The following is a 16,990-nucleotide window of genomic DNA, read 5'->3' as shown; positions in this document are numbered from 1 at the left end:
TTATATATTGTACAATTGGTCCTCATGCACTGTGCAGAATCTGCAAACTTGAAACTCGAGGCGATCTAGTTCAATCTTTCCCAAGTCAAGAAAAAAAAGAAAAAAAAAACAGAAGAAAAGCACACAAAATCTCTGAAACAAAACCTGAATTCATTGCCTAAGGTCTTGAATACAACTTTTAAAAACAATGTACCATATATTACTTTAAAACAGAGTTTTTTATACAGAAAAGCATATAACTCGCAAGTGTATGGCTCAATGAATATTCACTAAGCAAACACATCTGTATAACCAGCACCCAAAATCCCAGAGAAAGAACATTAACAATTTCCTGGAAGCTCCTTTATTCCCCTTCCCAGTCCCTATCTTCCCTCACACCCCAGTAACCATAATCTTGACATCTTAACATCATAGGTTAGTTTTGCCTGTTTTTGAACTCTATACAAAGAGAATCATAGTATATACTCCTATGTCTGGCTTCTTTTGTTCAGCAGTATGTTTCTAAGATTCATCTGTGCTATTGTGAGTACAAGAGTTTGTTTTCATTGATGTTTAGTAATTGGTTGTTTCCAGTTCAGGGCCATTTCAATAATGCTGCTATGAGCATTCTTATACATGTGTTTTGGCATACATGTGTACATCTGTCTGTTGAATATATACCCAGGAATGAAATTCTAGGTCATACAGTATGTTATACATATATTTAGCTTTTGTAGACACTGAAACAGTTTTCTAAACTGGTTGTACCGATTTACAGAAATTCCCACCAGCACCATATGCAAGTTCTAATTGTTTTACATCCTTGTCAACACTTTATACTGTCAGTCTCCTTAATTTTGGCTACTCTGGAGGGTATCTCATTATAGTTTTAATTTTTATTTCCCTGAGGACTAGTGATGTTGAACACAGCACGTTTTGCCTTTTGGATAACCTCTTGTGATGGGCCTAGGCAAGTCTTTTGCCTGTTTTCTGTTGGATTGCCTGGAGATGAGTTTTTTCCCAGGTCTTTCCCGTTCTGTAACCTCCTGCCTTTTCACTTTGCTAATGGTATCTTTTAATGAGGGCATGTTCCTAATTTTACTAATTATTCTTTTCCTTTATGGTTAGTACTTTTTTTGTGTCTTGTTTAAGAAATCTTTCTATTTAAATCTGTTGTCATCCTGGAAGTGATTTTGTATATAGTGTTAGTTAAGGGTAAAAATTCATTTTTTCTTTCCACATAAGTATTTAGCTGACCATTTATTGAAGACATTCTCTTTCCACTGCTCTGTAGTGCCACTTTTGTCACAAATCAAATGTCTTTGTACATGTTGATATGTGTATAATCTCTGTGTCCATCCTTGCACAGTATCACACCACCTTATTTACTGTGGCTTTATCAGAAGTCTCGATGCACAGTTCCAACCTATTTCTTCAGGATTGTCTTGGTTATTCTTGGCCCTTTGCATTTACATACAACTTTCAGAATCAGGTTGTCTGTTTTTACCTGCTGGGATTTTGACAGGGATTGCATTGAATCTGCAGACCACTTTAGAATAAATTGTTACCTGGACAATATTTGAGTCTTCCAGGCCATTGACATTCACATGTATCCACTTATTTTAGACTTTTCATTTCTCAGGTTTTTGTGTAGAGGCTTATATGCCTTTCATTTGTTTATTTTATTTTATTTTATTTTATTTTATTTTATTTTATTTTGAGGCAGGGTCTTGCTCTGTTGCCCAGGCTGGAGTGCAGTGGTAAAGTCTTGGCTCACTGCAACCTCCATCTCCCAGGTTCAAGCAATTCTTCTGCCTCAGCCTCTGGAGTAGCTGGGATTACAGGTGCATGCCCCCACACTTGGCCAATTTTTGTATTTATAGCAGAGATTGGGTTTCACCATGTTGGCCAGTCTGGTCTCAAACTCCTGACCTCAGGTGATCCACCTGCCGTGGCCTCCCAAAGTGCTGGGATTACAGGCATGAGCCACTGCACCCAGCCTGCTTATTTATTATTTTTTGTTTGTTTGTTTTTTGAGACAGAGTTTTGCTCTTGTTGCCCAGGCTGGAGTGCAATGGCATGATCTCGGCTCACTGCAACCTCCACTTCCCGGGTTCAAGTGATGCTCCTGCCTCAGCCTCCCGAGTAGCTGGGATTACAGGCATATGCCACCATGCCCAGCTAATTTTGTATTTTTTTTAGTAGAGACAGGGTTCTCTATGTCTGTGAGGCTGGTCTCAATCTCCCAACCTCAGGTGATCCGCCTGCCTCAGCCTCCCAAAGTGCTGGGATTACAGGCGTGAGCCACTATGCCCGGCCTGTTTATTCTTATTTGATGTTTTATAATTTCTTTTTTTTAATTGATTTTTATTTTTTGTGGAAATGGCATCTCGCTAAGTTACCCAGGCTGCTTTTGAACTCCTGGCCTCAAGTGATCCTCCTGCCTCAGCCTCCCAAAGTGCTGGGACTATGGGCATGAGCCAGGGTGCCCTGACAGTAGGTAAAATAAAACAATTTTATTTCCTTACTGTTTGTTGCTAGTATAAAGAAATATAATTTTGTTTACGTTGAGCTTTTATCCACCTATTAGTTCTATTAGTTTATCATGTATCACTTTTATAAATAATGATTTACGGTCACTAAGTAGCCACTTTTTCCTGTGTGGACTGGCTAAAAAAGGAAGAACAAAAATCTGTCTCTTGTGTGCAGGCTTCCCTTCCGGTGCAGGAGTACCTGTTTATGCCATTCGACCAGGCTCACAAGCAGTATGAGACAGCCAGACACCTGCCGCCTCCCCTCTATGTCCTCTTTGTTCAGGCCACTGCGTATGGGCAGGCCTGTGGTGAGTATGGGGCCTGGGTGAGGACAAGGGGCTATGGGAGCAGCAGCTGTGGTCGAATGAATCAGTTGGAAGCAGTACCTGCTCAGGATATTTCTCAGTCCTGCCCGAAGCCCTCAGGTGACAGAAGTTTTCTTCCCTCTGCATTGCCCAGCATGGCTGCTCTGACCAGCTGGCCTAAGGCTGGATTAACCTGATGGGTATTTCACAATGGGTGGCTTTGAGTCATTCGTGAGCCTGGCTGGACAGCTCTTGGGTGCAGAACCCAGGCAGCCTGTCTGGGCTCCCAGGTGCTCACCCCATCAAGGCACGCTTGGCAGTTAGATCAGTGCCTCTTGCTCTGCTTCAGGGTGGGGGTGCCTGGTGAATACAGGTCTCAGCCAGCTGTCCCAGGCTTTCACCATGCCTTGAATCAGGCTGCATGTCTTTGTTGTGAATTTCCAGGTTAGATGATATGTCCTCATTAAGCTTGAGGGCAGCCTGTGACTCTGCTAGGGTTTTGAGAAAATTTTGGAGACTCTGCCTTTTGCCCTAATGCAGCTTTCACCCAGCACCTAAATTTTCTCCCCCACCCCACCCCACCGCATCAGACAGACATATATACTGCACCAGTGCTTGCTTCTCCTCCCACCTTGGGCACCAACACATTACTGTCTCTTCTTGTGTCTTCCTCGTCCTTCTGGTCCTCCCCTCCCCTTTGTTCTCCCTCCTGTTTCCATCATCAGCTCATATGAAATCCTCCCAGCCCCCTAGACAGGGTGAGTAATTTTCTTTTCTTTTATGTTTAAAATCGGCCTGTTCCATTCTGATGTCCTTGTAGAATGCTAATATTAAATGGCTGAAAAAAATAGTCTGTTGTTTGCCAGTGCTTGATGGGAGCAACTAGTTGCTTGGGGTGAAGGGTGGTGATTCACATAGGGTTGCCATAGATAAGGCAGTGGTCAGCCACTTGGGGGAAGTTTGCCATCCCTCCTTAGTGTGGCTAGGCAAACCGTTTCAGGTTCTTGGGACCATATGTACCCTTAAGAATGGAGTTGGACGGTGGTGGCCTGTCTGACCTCACAATGCTAGACCCTCAGAGGGGGTGCCAAGACATCACTCAATGAGGTGTCACACCTGGTGTATGCAACAGGCTGTTAGCTCATGTGCTGGAGAGGCCAAGCTTAAGTTGAACAGACCTGGTCTTGAATCCTGGTTTATCAGCCTTATGGCTGTGATGTCTAGCTTCTCTGAGCCTTAAGTTTCTCATCTATAAATGGCTATAATGTATTACTCCTGTAGGGTTGTTGTGAGGATTAAAAAAAATTTTTTTTTTGAGATGGAGTCTGGCTCTGTTGCCCAGGCTGGAGTGCAGTGGCATGATCTTGGCTCACTGCAACCTCTGCTTCCCAGGTTCAAGCAATTCTCCCTTCCTCAGCCTCCCAAGTAGCTGGGATTACAGGCGCCCACCACTGTGCCTGGCTAATTTTTATATATTTAGTAGAGACAGAGTTTCACCATGTTGGCCAGGCTGGTCTCGAACTCCTGACCTCAGGTGATCCACTCGCCTTGGCCTCCCAACCAGACATGAGCCACCACACCCAGCCTAAAAATTAATCTTTAATAATTTTATAATTAAAATTACAAGCATCAGCTCATTCAGTCCCCACCACTAATGGGGCAGCTACTATTTTTCTTTTTTCTTTTTTTTTGAGACAGAGTCTCACTCTGTTGCCCAAGCTGCAGTGCAGTAGCATGATCTTGGTTCACAGTAACCTCCACCTCCTGGATTCAAGCAATTCTCCTGTCTCAGCCTCCCAAATAGATGGGGTTACAGGCACATGCCACCACACACAGCTAATTTTTGTATTTTTAGTATAGACGGGATTCTGCCATGTTGGCCAGGCTGGTCTCTGAACTCCTGACCTCAGGTGATCCACCTGCCTCGGCCTCCCAAAGTGCTGAGATTACAGGTGTGAGCCACTGCACCCGGCAGCTACTATCTTTCAAGTCCCCTTTTCATAGATACATAAACTGAGGCTCAGACAGTGACATAACTTTCCAGGTCATGTGTTTGAGAATTGGTTAGGCAGGGACTCAGGTCTGGAACTGGACTGCAAGATCCAAGTTCCTATTCACTGTCCTACTGCCTCCCAGTTAAGTGAGACAATGGCAGCCATGTGCTTAGTATAGTGTAGAATAGAGAATAAGCACTTAGGTGAGAGTCATTGTTTCTGGGATGTGGACAGGTGTGGATTTCTGGGTGAGAACCTCTAAGACAATTGGCAGAGGAGTTCCATGTGGCTTTAGGCCCTCAGTTTGAATTTCTGTGCTTTGGTGTGCACCAAAAAAGAGAGGTAGTCACTGCTAGTTTCAGGTGATGCTGGTTTAGGAGTTTGTACTTAAGTTCTCTGTTCTCAGTAAATGACGGAAAAAAAAGCTTAAGTGTCCCACCTTGTTTCCCTTCATCTGGAGCAAGGACTTTTGCCCTCCCACCCTTAGTCAGCAAGGAGCTGGGCAGAGGTGGGAGAAATGCAGCCCCAGAGCTGGCCTACTCACGCTGCTTAGCACCTTTCCTCAGCAGCTTTCCTACCAGACTTCTTCTTGCCCCCCAGATAAGACGTTATCTGTGGCAATCGAAGGCAGTGTGGATGAAGCCAAGGCTCTGTTCAAACCTCCAGAGGACTCCCAAGGTAATGTGGTGGTTGGGATTCGTCCCCCAGGGACACCAGGTCACACCATCCAAGGGCAGTCCTGGTCTTTGGAGAATTAGCTGGACTAGTTCTGTGTAGCAGGAAGCTTGACTTGAATGTCTTAGCACCCTGGAGTAGACAGGAAAGAGAGCTCACTTCCCGGAGTCACAAGGTGCGGCCCGTGGATTTCAGCCCTGCCACTCACTAGCTGACTGACCCCGAGGAAGGTATTTAATATTTCAGAGCCTCAGTTTATTCCTTTGTGAAAACAGATAGTAACACCTCATGTAGGATTGTTATGTGGATTAAATAAGGTAATGCACATACGGCCTTTAGCATAATTCTCAGCACATAGTACCCCCTCAAGTTATGCATGCTTCTACTACTATTATTATTATTTGTGTTACTATTATTACCACAGCCACCACCACCATCACAAGGAGGGGCTTGTGTTCCATCTAAATGACATCAAAAAGCCCTTTGAAAAAAATGAGTTATATGTCATTCTTCTTTTTTCTTTTTTCATCACCATGTTTTCTATACTGAATAAGAAGCAGCAAGTTAATTTATTATTTATTACAGAGAAACTTATTTACAAAAGACAGAGTCAGGGCCCCTTTATGCCATGTGGGTTGGAGTGCTTTAGGGAGCATTTGGAGCCCCCTCACCTCTAGCTGCCTTCTCTCTGTGGCTGCAGATGACGAGAGTGACTCGGATGCCGAGGAGGAGCAGACTACGGTGAGAACCATTTCCTCTTGTGGGGGCATCAAGCAGCTGCATGCACTGGGGCATGCTTGTTTGCAGGTGCCGTCCTCCCTAGAAGCAGAAGAGGTTTGAAAGAAGGTGCTGCTGGGAGGGGAGTCTGACAACCCAGCTAGCTGAAGCAGCAGGTGCCAGGCAGTAGGGCTGAGGCCTGGCTGGTTGGGAGAGGGAAGGGGAGGTTGCTATGACTGATGCTCATCAGCTTGGCACTTTCCTTTGTCCAGAAACGCCGGAGACCCACACTGGGGGTTCAGTTGGACGACAAACGCAAGGAGATGCTGAAGAGGCACCCACTGTCTGTCATGCTCGACCTGAAATGCAAAGGTCTGGTTGCACTCAGCTTGTTTAAGGGATCTGTAGCACCTAAGAGTTCACCCAGCTGCAGGTGCAGAGGGTCCGGGAGTCAAACACCCATTTGCCCAACAAAGGATTCCCATTTCATATTGCTTTGTCTTTCCTTATTGTTTTGCATGGACTTTGTTTCTTTTTGTTAAATCATAACCGTAACAACATAGCAACAAAACTCCAGTCAGATAAGGCAGAAGCTTGAGAAAACTATACCTCTTTCTGAATCTGGCAAGTCAAATATCTAGAACAAGTTGCAAAAGTATACAGGTTTTTAGTAAGACCAACATGTTTAATAAATGTAAGTAGAACTTTGTATTCTGCAGAGTATATGTTTTGAAGTTGGTTTGTATGAAAAAGTACCATATAATAGAATGTTCTAGCCGTAGAAGAGCTAACAGTAAAATTTAAGTTTCCCTCTCACCACAGGTTCCTATATACCAGTCCTAGGTCTCACCTCCAAGGGCAACCATTATTACAGACTTCTTATGTATTTTTTAGAAAGATTCTTTGCACCTAGAAGCTTTTATACAAATGTATATTTATCTGCTTCCCACTTTATTTTTTACACAAATGGAAATAGGCTCTACACAATGGTTTTCTTTTTGCTGGTTGTTTGTTTGTTTTTAGAGATAGGGTCTCACTCTCGTCATCCAGGCTGGAGTACAGTGGCATGATCACGGCTCACTGCAACTTCAACCTCCTGGGCTCAATCGATCTTCCCACCTCAGCCTCCCAAGTAGCGGGGGCTACAGGCATGTGCCATCATGCCAGTTAATTTCTGTATTTTTTGTAGAGATGGGGTTTTGTCATGTTGCCCAGGCTGGTCTTGAACCCCTGGGCTCAAACGATCCTCCTGCCTCAGCCTCCTAAGTAGCTAGGACTGGAAGCGTGCACCACCATGGCTGGCTTTGAGATAATTTTAGGCTCGTAGAAGACTTGCCAAAATAACATGAGTTCCTATATACTCTTCATTCAGCTTCCCTTAAAGTTACATCTTAATTAAAGATGGTATGATTAACAGCGATCCACACCACTCTTAATTTCATTGGCCCAATACTTTTAACAAAATGACAGAATTTTTTTAGTTTCTTCCTTTTTCAATTAATGTCCTTTTTCTGTCCCAAGATCCAAGCCAGGGTCTCAAAGTGCATTTAGTTGCCATGCTCCTTAGTCTGCTCTAGGCAGTGAGTGTCTCAGTCTTTCCTTGTGTTTCATGACCTTGATTAGACTGAGATTATGGATTTGGGGGGGAGAATAGCATAGATGAGGTCGTCGCTATCATGTCATATCAGGAGTACCTGATGCCACTGTATTATTTCTGCTGATATTGACCTTGATCGCTTGGTTCCCTTTCCGTCTTGTATTTGTTAGAAGCAGTCACTAAGTCCAGCCCACTCTCAAGGGCAGAGAAATTAAGCCCTACCTCTTGGTGGGAAGAGTAGCAAAGAATTTGTAGATGCTCTCCTTGCTTCTTTTTGTTCATTATATTACTGTTGTGATTTTTTTTTTTTCTTGAGACGGAGTCTCGCTCTGTCGCCCAGGCTGGAGTGCAGTGGCGTGATCTCTGCTCACTGCAAGGTCCACCTCCTGGGTTCACACCATTCTCCTGCCTCAGCCTCCCAAGTAGCTGGGACTACAGGTGCCCGCCACCACGCCCGACTGATTTGTTGTATTTTTAGTAGAGACAGGGTTTCACTGTGTTAGCCAGGATGGTCTCGATCTCCTGACCTCATGATCTGCCCACCTCGGCCTCCCAGAGTGCTGGGATTACAGGTGTGAGCCACCGCGCCTGGCCGATTTTGTTTTTATAGTAAATGATTGTAAAAGTCTCTTTGAATTTTTCTATGATTCTGTTTTTCTTTTTTTGTTATAATTTCAACTTTTATTTTCGATTCTGGGGATACATGTGCCGATTTGTTACACTATTTTGCGTGGTCCTGAGGTTTGGGGTATGAATGATCCCATCACCCAGGTAGTGGGCATAATACCTAGTAGTTAGTTTTTCAACACTTGACCCCCCCTCCCTTACTACCCCCTATGACTCTGTTGACTCTGCTCTGAGTGTTTTGACTCATAAATTCTCTCATCTTCCTCCCCTCCAGATGACAGTGTGCTTCACCTGACTTTCTACTACCTCATGAACCTCAACATCATGACAGTAAAAGCCAAAGTGACAACTGCCATGGAGCTGATCACCCCCATCAGTGCAGGGTATTGAGCAGGCGCTCTGGGCAGTGACGTGCGGGATGGGGAGGTGATGAGAGCCTCACTGTGGGGCTGCTCTGGGTTCCTCCCTCTGGCTCTGGAGAGGGCTACAGCTGTGTTGACTTGTCTTGTATCCAGATGGACCAGAAGTCCTGGCACATCGCTGGTATTTAGAAAGCACTCTCTGACTTTAATTTGTGAAGTCCTCTTACTACACAGCAGATGATAAAAGTGACAACAGCATATTTGCAAATTGAGTAGGTGGGGCAGAGCACCAGCTTTTTGCTACCAGTGGAAAGTGTGTGAATATAAAATGAGATTTGGCAGACATTATTAGGTTGCCAAATTCAGGCCACTCTTTCCCTTTTCTCTTTCTATCCCAAGGTGCTGGGATTTTTGCTCCCCAGCTCAGCCCAAGCCCACGTCCTTATCTGGGTGGTGGGAGGACTGTGGTGGGTCCCTGTGAAAGTTTTGAGAAGAGTGAGCAGAGGCACAGTAATGACTGCCATCATCGCATCCCCAGGAAGGCCCTGACTACAGTGTTCTTTTTTTAATTTCTATTTTTGTTGATACACAGTCTCACTATGTTGCGCAGACTGGAGGACCATGGCATGATCATAGCTCACTGTGGCCTCAAACTTCTGGGCTGTAGTGATCCTCCTACCTCAGCCTCCTGAGTAACTAGGACTACAGGTGCACGCCACCATGCCTGGCTGACTTTCTATTTTTATTTTATAGAAACGGGGTCTTGCTGTGTTGCCCAGGGTGGTCTTGAACTCCTGGCCTCAAGCACTCCTCCTGTCTCTGCCTCTCACAGTGCTGGAATTCCAGGCATGAGTCACCGTACCCGGCCCAATCATGGCATTCTTCTTCTGCAAACATGGGCGGGAAGAAGGGTCATGCGGGGCTGAGGGTGAAATAGCTTCCATTCACAAGAGCACTGCCCTGACCTAGTCCCACTGTCAGCTGTAGAAAGACCACTGAGGCTTAGGGAGGTACAGCTCTGGTGCCTGGTGGAGCAGGGCTCTTTCCACCCCTTCCAGTTCTCCATGATGCTGATGTCTCTTGGGTTTTAGACTGCCCTTAGAGTCCACATCCCCTTCAGGCCATAGCAGCTTTGGCTGCTGTGCCTGAGAGTGTTGTTGGACACCCCCAGGGGTGCTCTGGATGAAATTGCCCCCGTTCCCATCTGACCCCAGCAGAGGGAGCCCAGGGCTTGATTCTGAGCACCCAGTTACACTGTCCAGGGCTCTCAGTTCAATGAGGAGTTCCAGGGCCCCCGGATCGTGGTAGAGCTCATCATGAACATTCTGCTTGTTCATTTCTCAGGTGCCCTACATGCTAATAACAGGGCTGCAGCCTGGCTTTATTGCATGCTCAACTCCAGCTCTTCACTAAGCTGTATATCTGGCCTCAGAATCTGTTTCCTCGCTGTGTGGTTGTTAATTGTAATATCCCCTCCCAGGGTGCTTGTGAAGAGTCAGGTCAAGTGCTTAGCATAGAGGAAGCACTTGGTAAAGGACAGCTGATTTATAATCACTGACTCTTGTAACTTTCACAGTAGCTCTACGAGGTGAGTTAACTGAGGCTCTGGACAGTTAAGGGGTAGCCTCAAGGTCACAGGTAGAGAGCGGAGAATTATGATTCGAAGTCAGCAAGACCTGTGTACCACTGCTGTCATAGCCAGGTGGGCCCTGACCCCCAAACAGGGAGGAGACATAAAAGGAGATGCCACTGTGAAACCGGGATTAGGTCTTTTAGGCCTTCAGGTGTTGTCTAGCTCATCCTCCTTTTACAAATAGAGAAACTGAGGTCCAGGGAGCATACAACCAATTATCACAGCACTGGACCTAAAGCCCGAGACTCTGGGCTCCCAGCCCAGAAGGCTTTGCTCAAATACAGGCTGCCTTTGGCCACATGAAGACACCAACCTGGCATACAGTTTTATTGATTTATCTATTAAAACATAAAGGGTATATTCTCACACTAATTCTTGAATCTCGTACTATCATTCTAATTTCCCTGATTTTTTTCATATATTTTTTGGGGGAGAGAGTTTTCAGACAAACAATTTTTTTTTTAATAGTTTTGTGTTTTGAGTCTGGATCACTATAAGGCCCATACATTGCCAATGAGCAAAGCTTCTCTCAAGTGTCTTATCAGAAGGTCCTGCCATCTTTTTTATTTTCTCCTAAGATTCATTGTCTTGGGTTTCCACCGTCTTTTTATTTGTTGGAGAAAATGGGTCGTTTGCTCTGTAGGTTCTACCTAGTCTGGATTTTGAGGACTGCGTCCCTGTGGTATCGTTAAACGTGTTCGTCTTTCTACCTGTGTGTTCTTGTGAACAGGGAGTTGGCTTAGAGACTTGATCAGATTACGTTTTCGAAATTTTTTTGTGGTGGTGGGGTGGGTAGAGGGCAGGACTGTATCATGGCTGTTGTTGAATACTTCCATCAAGAGGCACAGGCTCTCTTTATTTTTGTGATGTTACTGTCTTGACGACTGTTGCCTAGATCCATTAATTCATTAGAGAATTTTTAAAAATCCTCCCTGACAGAGTTAATGTTTTTATTTTATTTTATTTTATTTTTATTTATTTATTTATTTATTTTGAGAAGGAGTCTCTCTGTGTCGCCCAGGCTGGAGTGCAGTGGTGAGATCTCGACTCACTGCAACCTCCACCTCCCTGGTTCAAGTGATTCTCCTGCCTCAGCCTCTCGAGTAGCTGGGATTACAGGCATGCGCCACCACGCCTGGCTGATTTTTGTATTTTTAGTGGAGATGGGGTTTTGCCATGTTGGCCAGGCTAGTCTTAAGAGTTAATGGTTTGGTTTTTTGTTTTTTTTTTCTTGAGACGGAGTCTCGCTCTGTCGCCCAGGCTGGAGTGCAGTGGTACGATCTCAGCTCACTGCAACCTCCGCCTCCTGGGTTCATGCAGTTCTCCTGCCTCAGCCTCCCGAGTAGCTGGGACTACAGGCGCATGCCACCATGCTGGGCTAATTTTTGTATTTTCAGTAGAGACGGGGTTTCACCATTTTGGCCAGGATGGTCTCGATCTCTTGACCTCATGATCTGCCCGCCTCGGCCTCCCAAAGTGCTGGGATTACAGGCTTGAGCCACCACGCCCGGCCACTAATTTTTTTTAATCCCTCATTTTTTATCAAAATTTTATAACAAAGATTTGACTGGTTGAGAAGTTTTTTTGTTTTGGTGTTATATTTTTATGACTATAAATAGCCTTTCCTTTTATGTTCATCATTTTTACCAAGTTCAGTTGTCTTAACCATATGTTGCAGATATAAATTTTGCCAAGAAGGTTTGATTCCTTCATCAGGTTTTGTCAATTAATAACCTTCATCATGGGCAGTTTTAGTTCTGTTTTATTTATTTACTAATAGATTGAATCAATCTATTAGTAATAGTCCCTAAACACTTGCTAAAAGACTGAAAAGTTTTATTTTATTTTATTTTATTTTATTTATTTTTTTGAGACAGAGTCTCGCTCTGTCACCCAGGCTAGAGTGCAGTGGTGCAATCTTGGCTTATAGCCAGCTCCGCCTCCCGGGTTCACACCATTCTCCTGCCTCAGCCTCCCGAGTAGCTGGGACTATAGGCGCCCGCCACCATGCCTGGCTAATTTTTTTTTTTTTTTTTTGTATTTTTAGCAGAGACGGGGTTTCACCGTGTTAGCCAGGATGGTCTCGATCTCCTGACCTCATGATCCACCCGTTTCGGCCTCTCAAAGTGCTGGGATTACAGGCGTGAGCCACCGTGCCTGGCCTGAAATGTTTTATTTGTTTGGTAGTCAGTTCTCCATTTGAGGTGGTGAAGGGGGCAAAGACCTTGGGGAACAGGGATACTCAGTGAGACAGAGTAGGGAAGAGCTGGAAGCCTCCACTGTCCTAGCATGGAGTTCCTGAAGGCATGCTGGGGCCAAAACGCAGGATTGGCACGTGCTGCCCAAGTTGCTCCTGACGTTATCCATGGAAAGATGAAGGAGAACCCCCTTTGGTTCAGGGAAAGAATGGGCCTTGTCATCCTTTGTGATAAAATTACTACATTACCCTCCCACATTCTCTCTTGTTTGCTTGTCACATTTAATGACAAACTGTGCCCGAACCATTCCAGGTGGGTGGCAGTGGTGTCACTATTTCTCTCCGCTTATAGCTGTGGGTCTCCAGTGTATGTGATTGTATGTTTTTCTGGGAACATACAGGGGGCCTTTTTCTGTGATTAGCATAAGATTTGGTCAAAGTGAGATAGACATAGCACCAAAGCTATACACTTGTTCTCTCTGTAGCAGAAAGGAGTCTGTTCTGCTTTTATGAAAATTGAAATTATTTCTACTGCTGGTGTCATGGGACTTTGCTCCCCTGAGGTAAGGCCTTAGGCACCATATAAATCTTGAAGGGATGAGTTTTTTAAAAATTAATGATTAAGAGTACTAGTCTGTTTGATCAGACAATATAAAGCCACCTCTAGCACTTACTAGCAGTGTGATCTTGAATAAGCCATATCTTTTAAAGCCTTGAGTTTTTCCTCTATAAAATGGAAATGATAATCCTCCCTCATAGGGTTGTAAGGATGCAATGACCTCAAGCATATAAAGGGTTTGGCCCACAGAAAGCCTTCAATAAATGATGGCATTGGTCATCAGTGAGACGTGGCATTACCATCCCCAAATGCCCAAGCCTATGTTGAAGAAAGATGTTGGCTGCATTCTCACTGCTTACTGTTTTTCCTTTTCTAGTGACTTGCTGTCTCCTGACTCAGTCCTGAGTTGCTTGTATCCTGGGGATCATGGAAAGAAAACTCCGAATCCAGCCAATCAGTATCAGTTTGATAAAGTTGGGTGAGTCAGCAGTTTCCTCCTCTCCGAGCTCTCTACTTCTGAGTTTCTCTGGTGGCTCAAGCTAAATGCTGGAGACCTGTTAGGGCCAGAGGTGACCCAGAGGATAGGAAAGACCACAGGGTAGAAGGAAATGTTTGTTCTTTCTTGCTTACAAGGCAAAGGGAGATCACAAAAAGGGTGGAAGGATCAAAACTCGGAAACATGCTGGGTGTGGTGGCTCACGCCTGTAATCCCAGCACTTTGGAAGGCCAAAGCAGGTGGATTCCTTGAGCTCAGGAGTTCGATACCAGCCTGGGCAACATGGCAAAACCCTGTCTCTACAAGAAATACAAAAATTAGCCAGGCATGGTGGTGGGCATTTGTAGTCCCAGCTACTGGGGAGGTTGAGGTGGGAGAATTGCATGAGCCCAGGAGATTGAGGCTGCAGTGAGCCATGGTCATGCCGCTGTACTCCAGCCTGGGGGCAACAGAGCCAGACCCTGTCTCAAAACAAAAACAAAAAGAAAAACAAAAAAACCCCTCTGGAAGCGTAATAATACGTGATACAATAAAAATGTTTGACATTTTAATTATCCGAGGATTAATTTTTAAAAGATTTTCTAAATTGGTAGACCAATAAAGACATTAGTACACTGCCTTTGTATTTGATATTTGCTTATAAGTTGAAGGCTGCAAGAAGAAAAGGAAAAAGAGGAAAGTGAATGTGAGAGAGATGAAATTCACAGTAGGGAACTGACAAAGTTGAAGGGCTTTGCCAGCAGCCTGGCTGTGAACATGGCCAGACCTGCAGGACTGGATGGTTTGTGGGGCATGGGAGGGTGGGAGGAGGCTGTATCCTGGGACCGCAGCAGATATGACTTACAGCACAATTTTATTTATCTTCTTTTCTGCAGCATCCTGACTTTGAGCGACTATGTACTTGAGCTAGGTCACCCCTATTTGTGGGTGCAGAAGCTGGGTGGCCTCCACTTCCCCAAAGAGCAGCCCCAGGTCTGTACACTGATTCCATCTAGTTGGCTGAGGAGCTTACCTCCTCTCTTCCTGTATAGACTCTAGAAAGGCCAGGCCAGGTGCGGTGGCTCATGCCTATAATCCTTGTACTTTGGGAGGCTGAGGCAGGCGGATCACCTGAAGTCGGGAGTTCGAGACCAGCCTGGCCAACATGATGAAACCCCATCTCTACTAAAAATACAAAAAATTAGCTGGGTGTGGTGGCACGTTCCTATAATCCCAGCTATTCAGGAGGCTGAGGCAGGAGAATCACTTGAACCAGGGAGGCAGAAGTTGCGGTGAGCTGAGATCATGCCACTGCACTCCAGCCTGGGCAACAAGAGCAAAACTCCGTCTCAAAAAAAAAAAAAAAAGGCCTGTCGTAGCCTTTGGAGTTTTGAACTGGCAGAATGTGTCCCCTCAGGGCTGTGACCTGTCTTCTATCCACTCAGGACACTAAAATGTCTTAGACTTACAAGAGTTTACGTACCTTTTGCATTTTCCCTGAGCCTAGTAGCCTTTTAGACCCAGGCAACTTGAGTCCTTGCTCTGGGACTCATGTCTGCAGGCTCTGCTGCCCTTGTTCTTGTGTGCAAGTGCAAATATGAGGCATGAGCAGAAATCCAGGGGGCCTGGCCCCTTAACAGAAGGCTGCCTTTCCTCAGGAGTTGGACACAGCTTCTCAAGAACGCAGCATATTGTGTTGTTTCTGCCAGGACTCAGCATCTGGCCTGTCATAGCAGATAAACCTTGCCATGTCTAAAGGGTACCCATCTTGGGGCATGGATAATCCAGGGTGCCGCAGACAGGCAGGTCCCAGGAGAGAGATGGTGCCTGGAGGAAGGGATGGGGGAGCACACATGTATGTGTCTCATTGTCACTCACAGCAAACAGTGATTGCTGACCACTCGCTGAGCGCCAGCCACATGGAGACCACCATGAAACTTCTGAAGACCAGGGTGCAGTCCCGCCTGGCCCTCCACAAACAGTTTGCGTCCCTAGGTAAGCTGACGATGGGGCAGTGGTTTAAGAGTGACTCAGACAACACACGGACAACAACAACTTAGCCTTTCACTCAAAACTTGAATCCTGATGACAAATACAAGACCTGGATTCCTGGCTTTACGGAGTGGGCATCTTGGCAGAGCCACTGGGGAGAGCTCCAGGCCTGTCCGGGCAGAGGACTAAGCTCCCCCTTAGAGCCATCAGTGCTGTCCTGCCTCACAGAGGAGGCCCAGAGCCATTGGGTGGCACAAGTTTGTGGACTGGTCAGGGGCAGCTCATCCTAGGTCATGCATTGCAGATTTTGATGTGCATTCGACACATATTTAATGAGATCCTGATTCATGCCAGGCACTGAGCATAGTGCTGGGGGAAGAACTGAGCACAGTGAACCCCTGCCCCTGGCTCTGTGGCTCACAGTCAGCTTTTTGAATATAGCTATCCAGGGAGCAACTCGCATATCCCTTCCCCAAGGCCTACTGACCTCGTGTTCCCCAGGGTGAGGCTGAGCCTATGTTTTCTTCTAAGCTCCCAAGTGATAATGATGAGCCACTGACTTAGGTGGTGGCATTTGGGGGCTTCTTTTAGTTTATTCACTCAGTAAGTGGTTGTCAAATGCTTACCATGTGGCAGGGGGATGGGGTCAAGATTTTTCTGATCTAAAAGAGTCTCTGGGACAGGCGCAGTGGCTCTTGCCTGTAATCACAGCACTTTGGGAGGCCAAGGCAGACAGATCACTTGAGGTCAGGAGTTCAAGACCAGCCTGCCAACATGGTGAAACTCCTTCTCTACTAAAAATACAAAAATTAGCTGGGCATGGTGGTGTGCACCTGTATTCCCAGCTACTCAGGAGGCTGAAGCAGGAGAATTGCTTGAACCTGAGAGGCGGAGGTTGCAGTGAGCTGAGATCGCATCACTGTATTCCAGCCTGGGCATCTCAAAATAAAAAGTGAAAAATAAAAAAGAGTCTCTGTCAGGAAAGGCATTGGGTTTCCAGGACACATCTGGAGACCACTCCCCACCAGTTCTTAGACTCCACATGGCTGCCGATCTCTCCAGAGCACTGATGTTTGTCCATCGGGCCGTGCTCCCTATCAGCACTGCTGAGTTTGTTTTGTCCCAAGGTAGGGAGCTTGTCATTCTGGACAGTACTTACTGTGTTGGCATATTTGCTTATTGAAATGCCAGCAGGAATTTACCCTGGAGCAGTTATCTGGCTCTTCTCCCTGACACACAACACTTCAGTTGTTTCCTCCATCAAGGTCAGCTATGAAAACACAGGCCTCTATGCTATTTGATCTAATTAACAGTCACTGCTGCAGGGGCACCCTCCCTAGTTCT

General features: G+C 45.7%; 1 protein-coding gene across 29 annotated transcripts in view; it reads left to right on the top strand.

Moving 5' to 3' along the window:
• The window catches only part of THOC5 (THO complex subunit 5), a 45,924-nt gene that overhangs the window by 19,874 nt on the left and 9,060 nt on the right, over positions 1-16,990 (top strand). For 15 of the 29 annotated variants that reach the window (XM_019018196.3, XM_055374130.2, XM_019018193.3 and 12 more), the window contains 9 exons: positions 2,689-2,821; positions 3,544-3,576; positions 5,413-5,490; positions 6,188-6,228; positions 6,477-6,576; positions 8,703-8,811; positions 13,556-13,657; positions 14,551-14,647; positions 15,535-15,649. In XM_019018196.3, the coding sequence (XP_018873741.1) occupies positions 2,689-2,821; positions 3,544-3,576; positions 5,413-5,490; positions 6,188-6,228; positions 6,477-6,576; positions 8,703-8,811; positions 13,556-13,657; positions 14,551-14,647; positions 15,535-15,649 (808 nt within the window). The remainder of the gene's footprint in view (positions 1-2,688; positions 2,822-3,543; positions 3,577-5,412; positions 5,491-6,187; positions 6,229-6,476; positions 6,577-8,702; positions 8,812-13,555; positions 13,658-14,550; positions 14,648-15,534; positions 15,650-16,990) is intronic. The other 14 variants (XM_055374133.2, XM_055374136.2, XM_055374134.2 and 11 more) reach the window with 1 other exon arrangement.

The sequence above is a fragment of the Gorilla gorilla genome, chromosome 23 (assembly GCF_029281585.2).
Source record: "Gorilla gorilla gorilla isolate KB3781 chromosome 23, NHGRI_mGorGor1-v2.1_pri, whole genome shotgun sequence".
Taxonomy (NCBI): Eukaryota; Metazoa; Chordata; class Mammalia; order Primates; family Hominidae; genus Gorilla; species Gorilla gorilla.
This window is presented reverse-complemented; position numbering and strand designations above follow the sequence as displayed.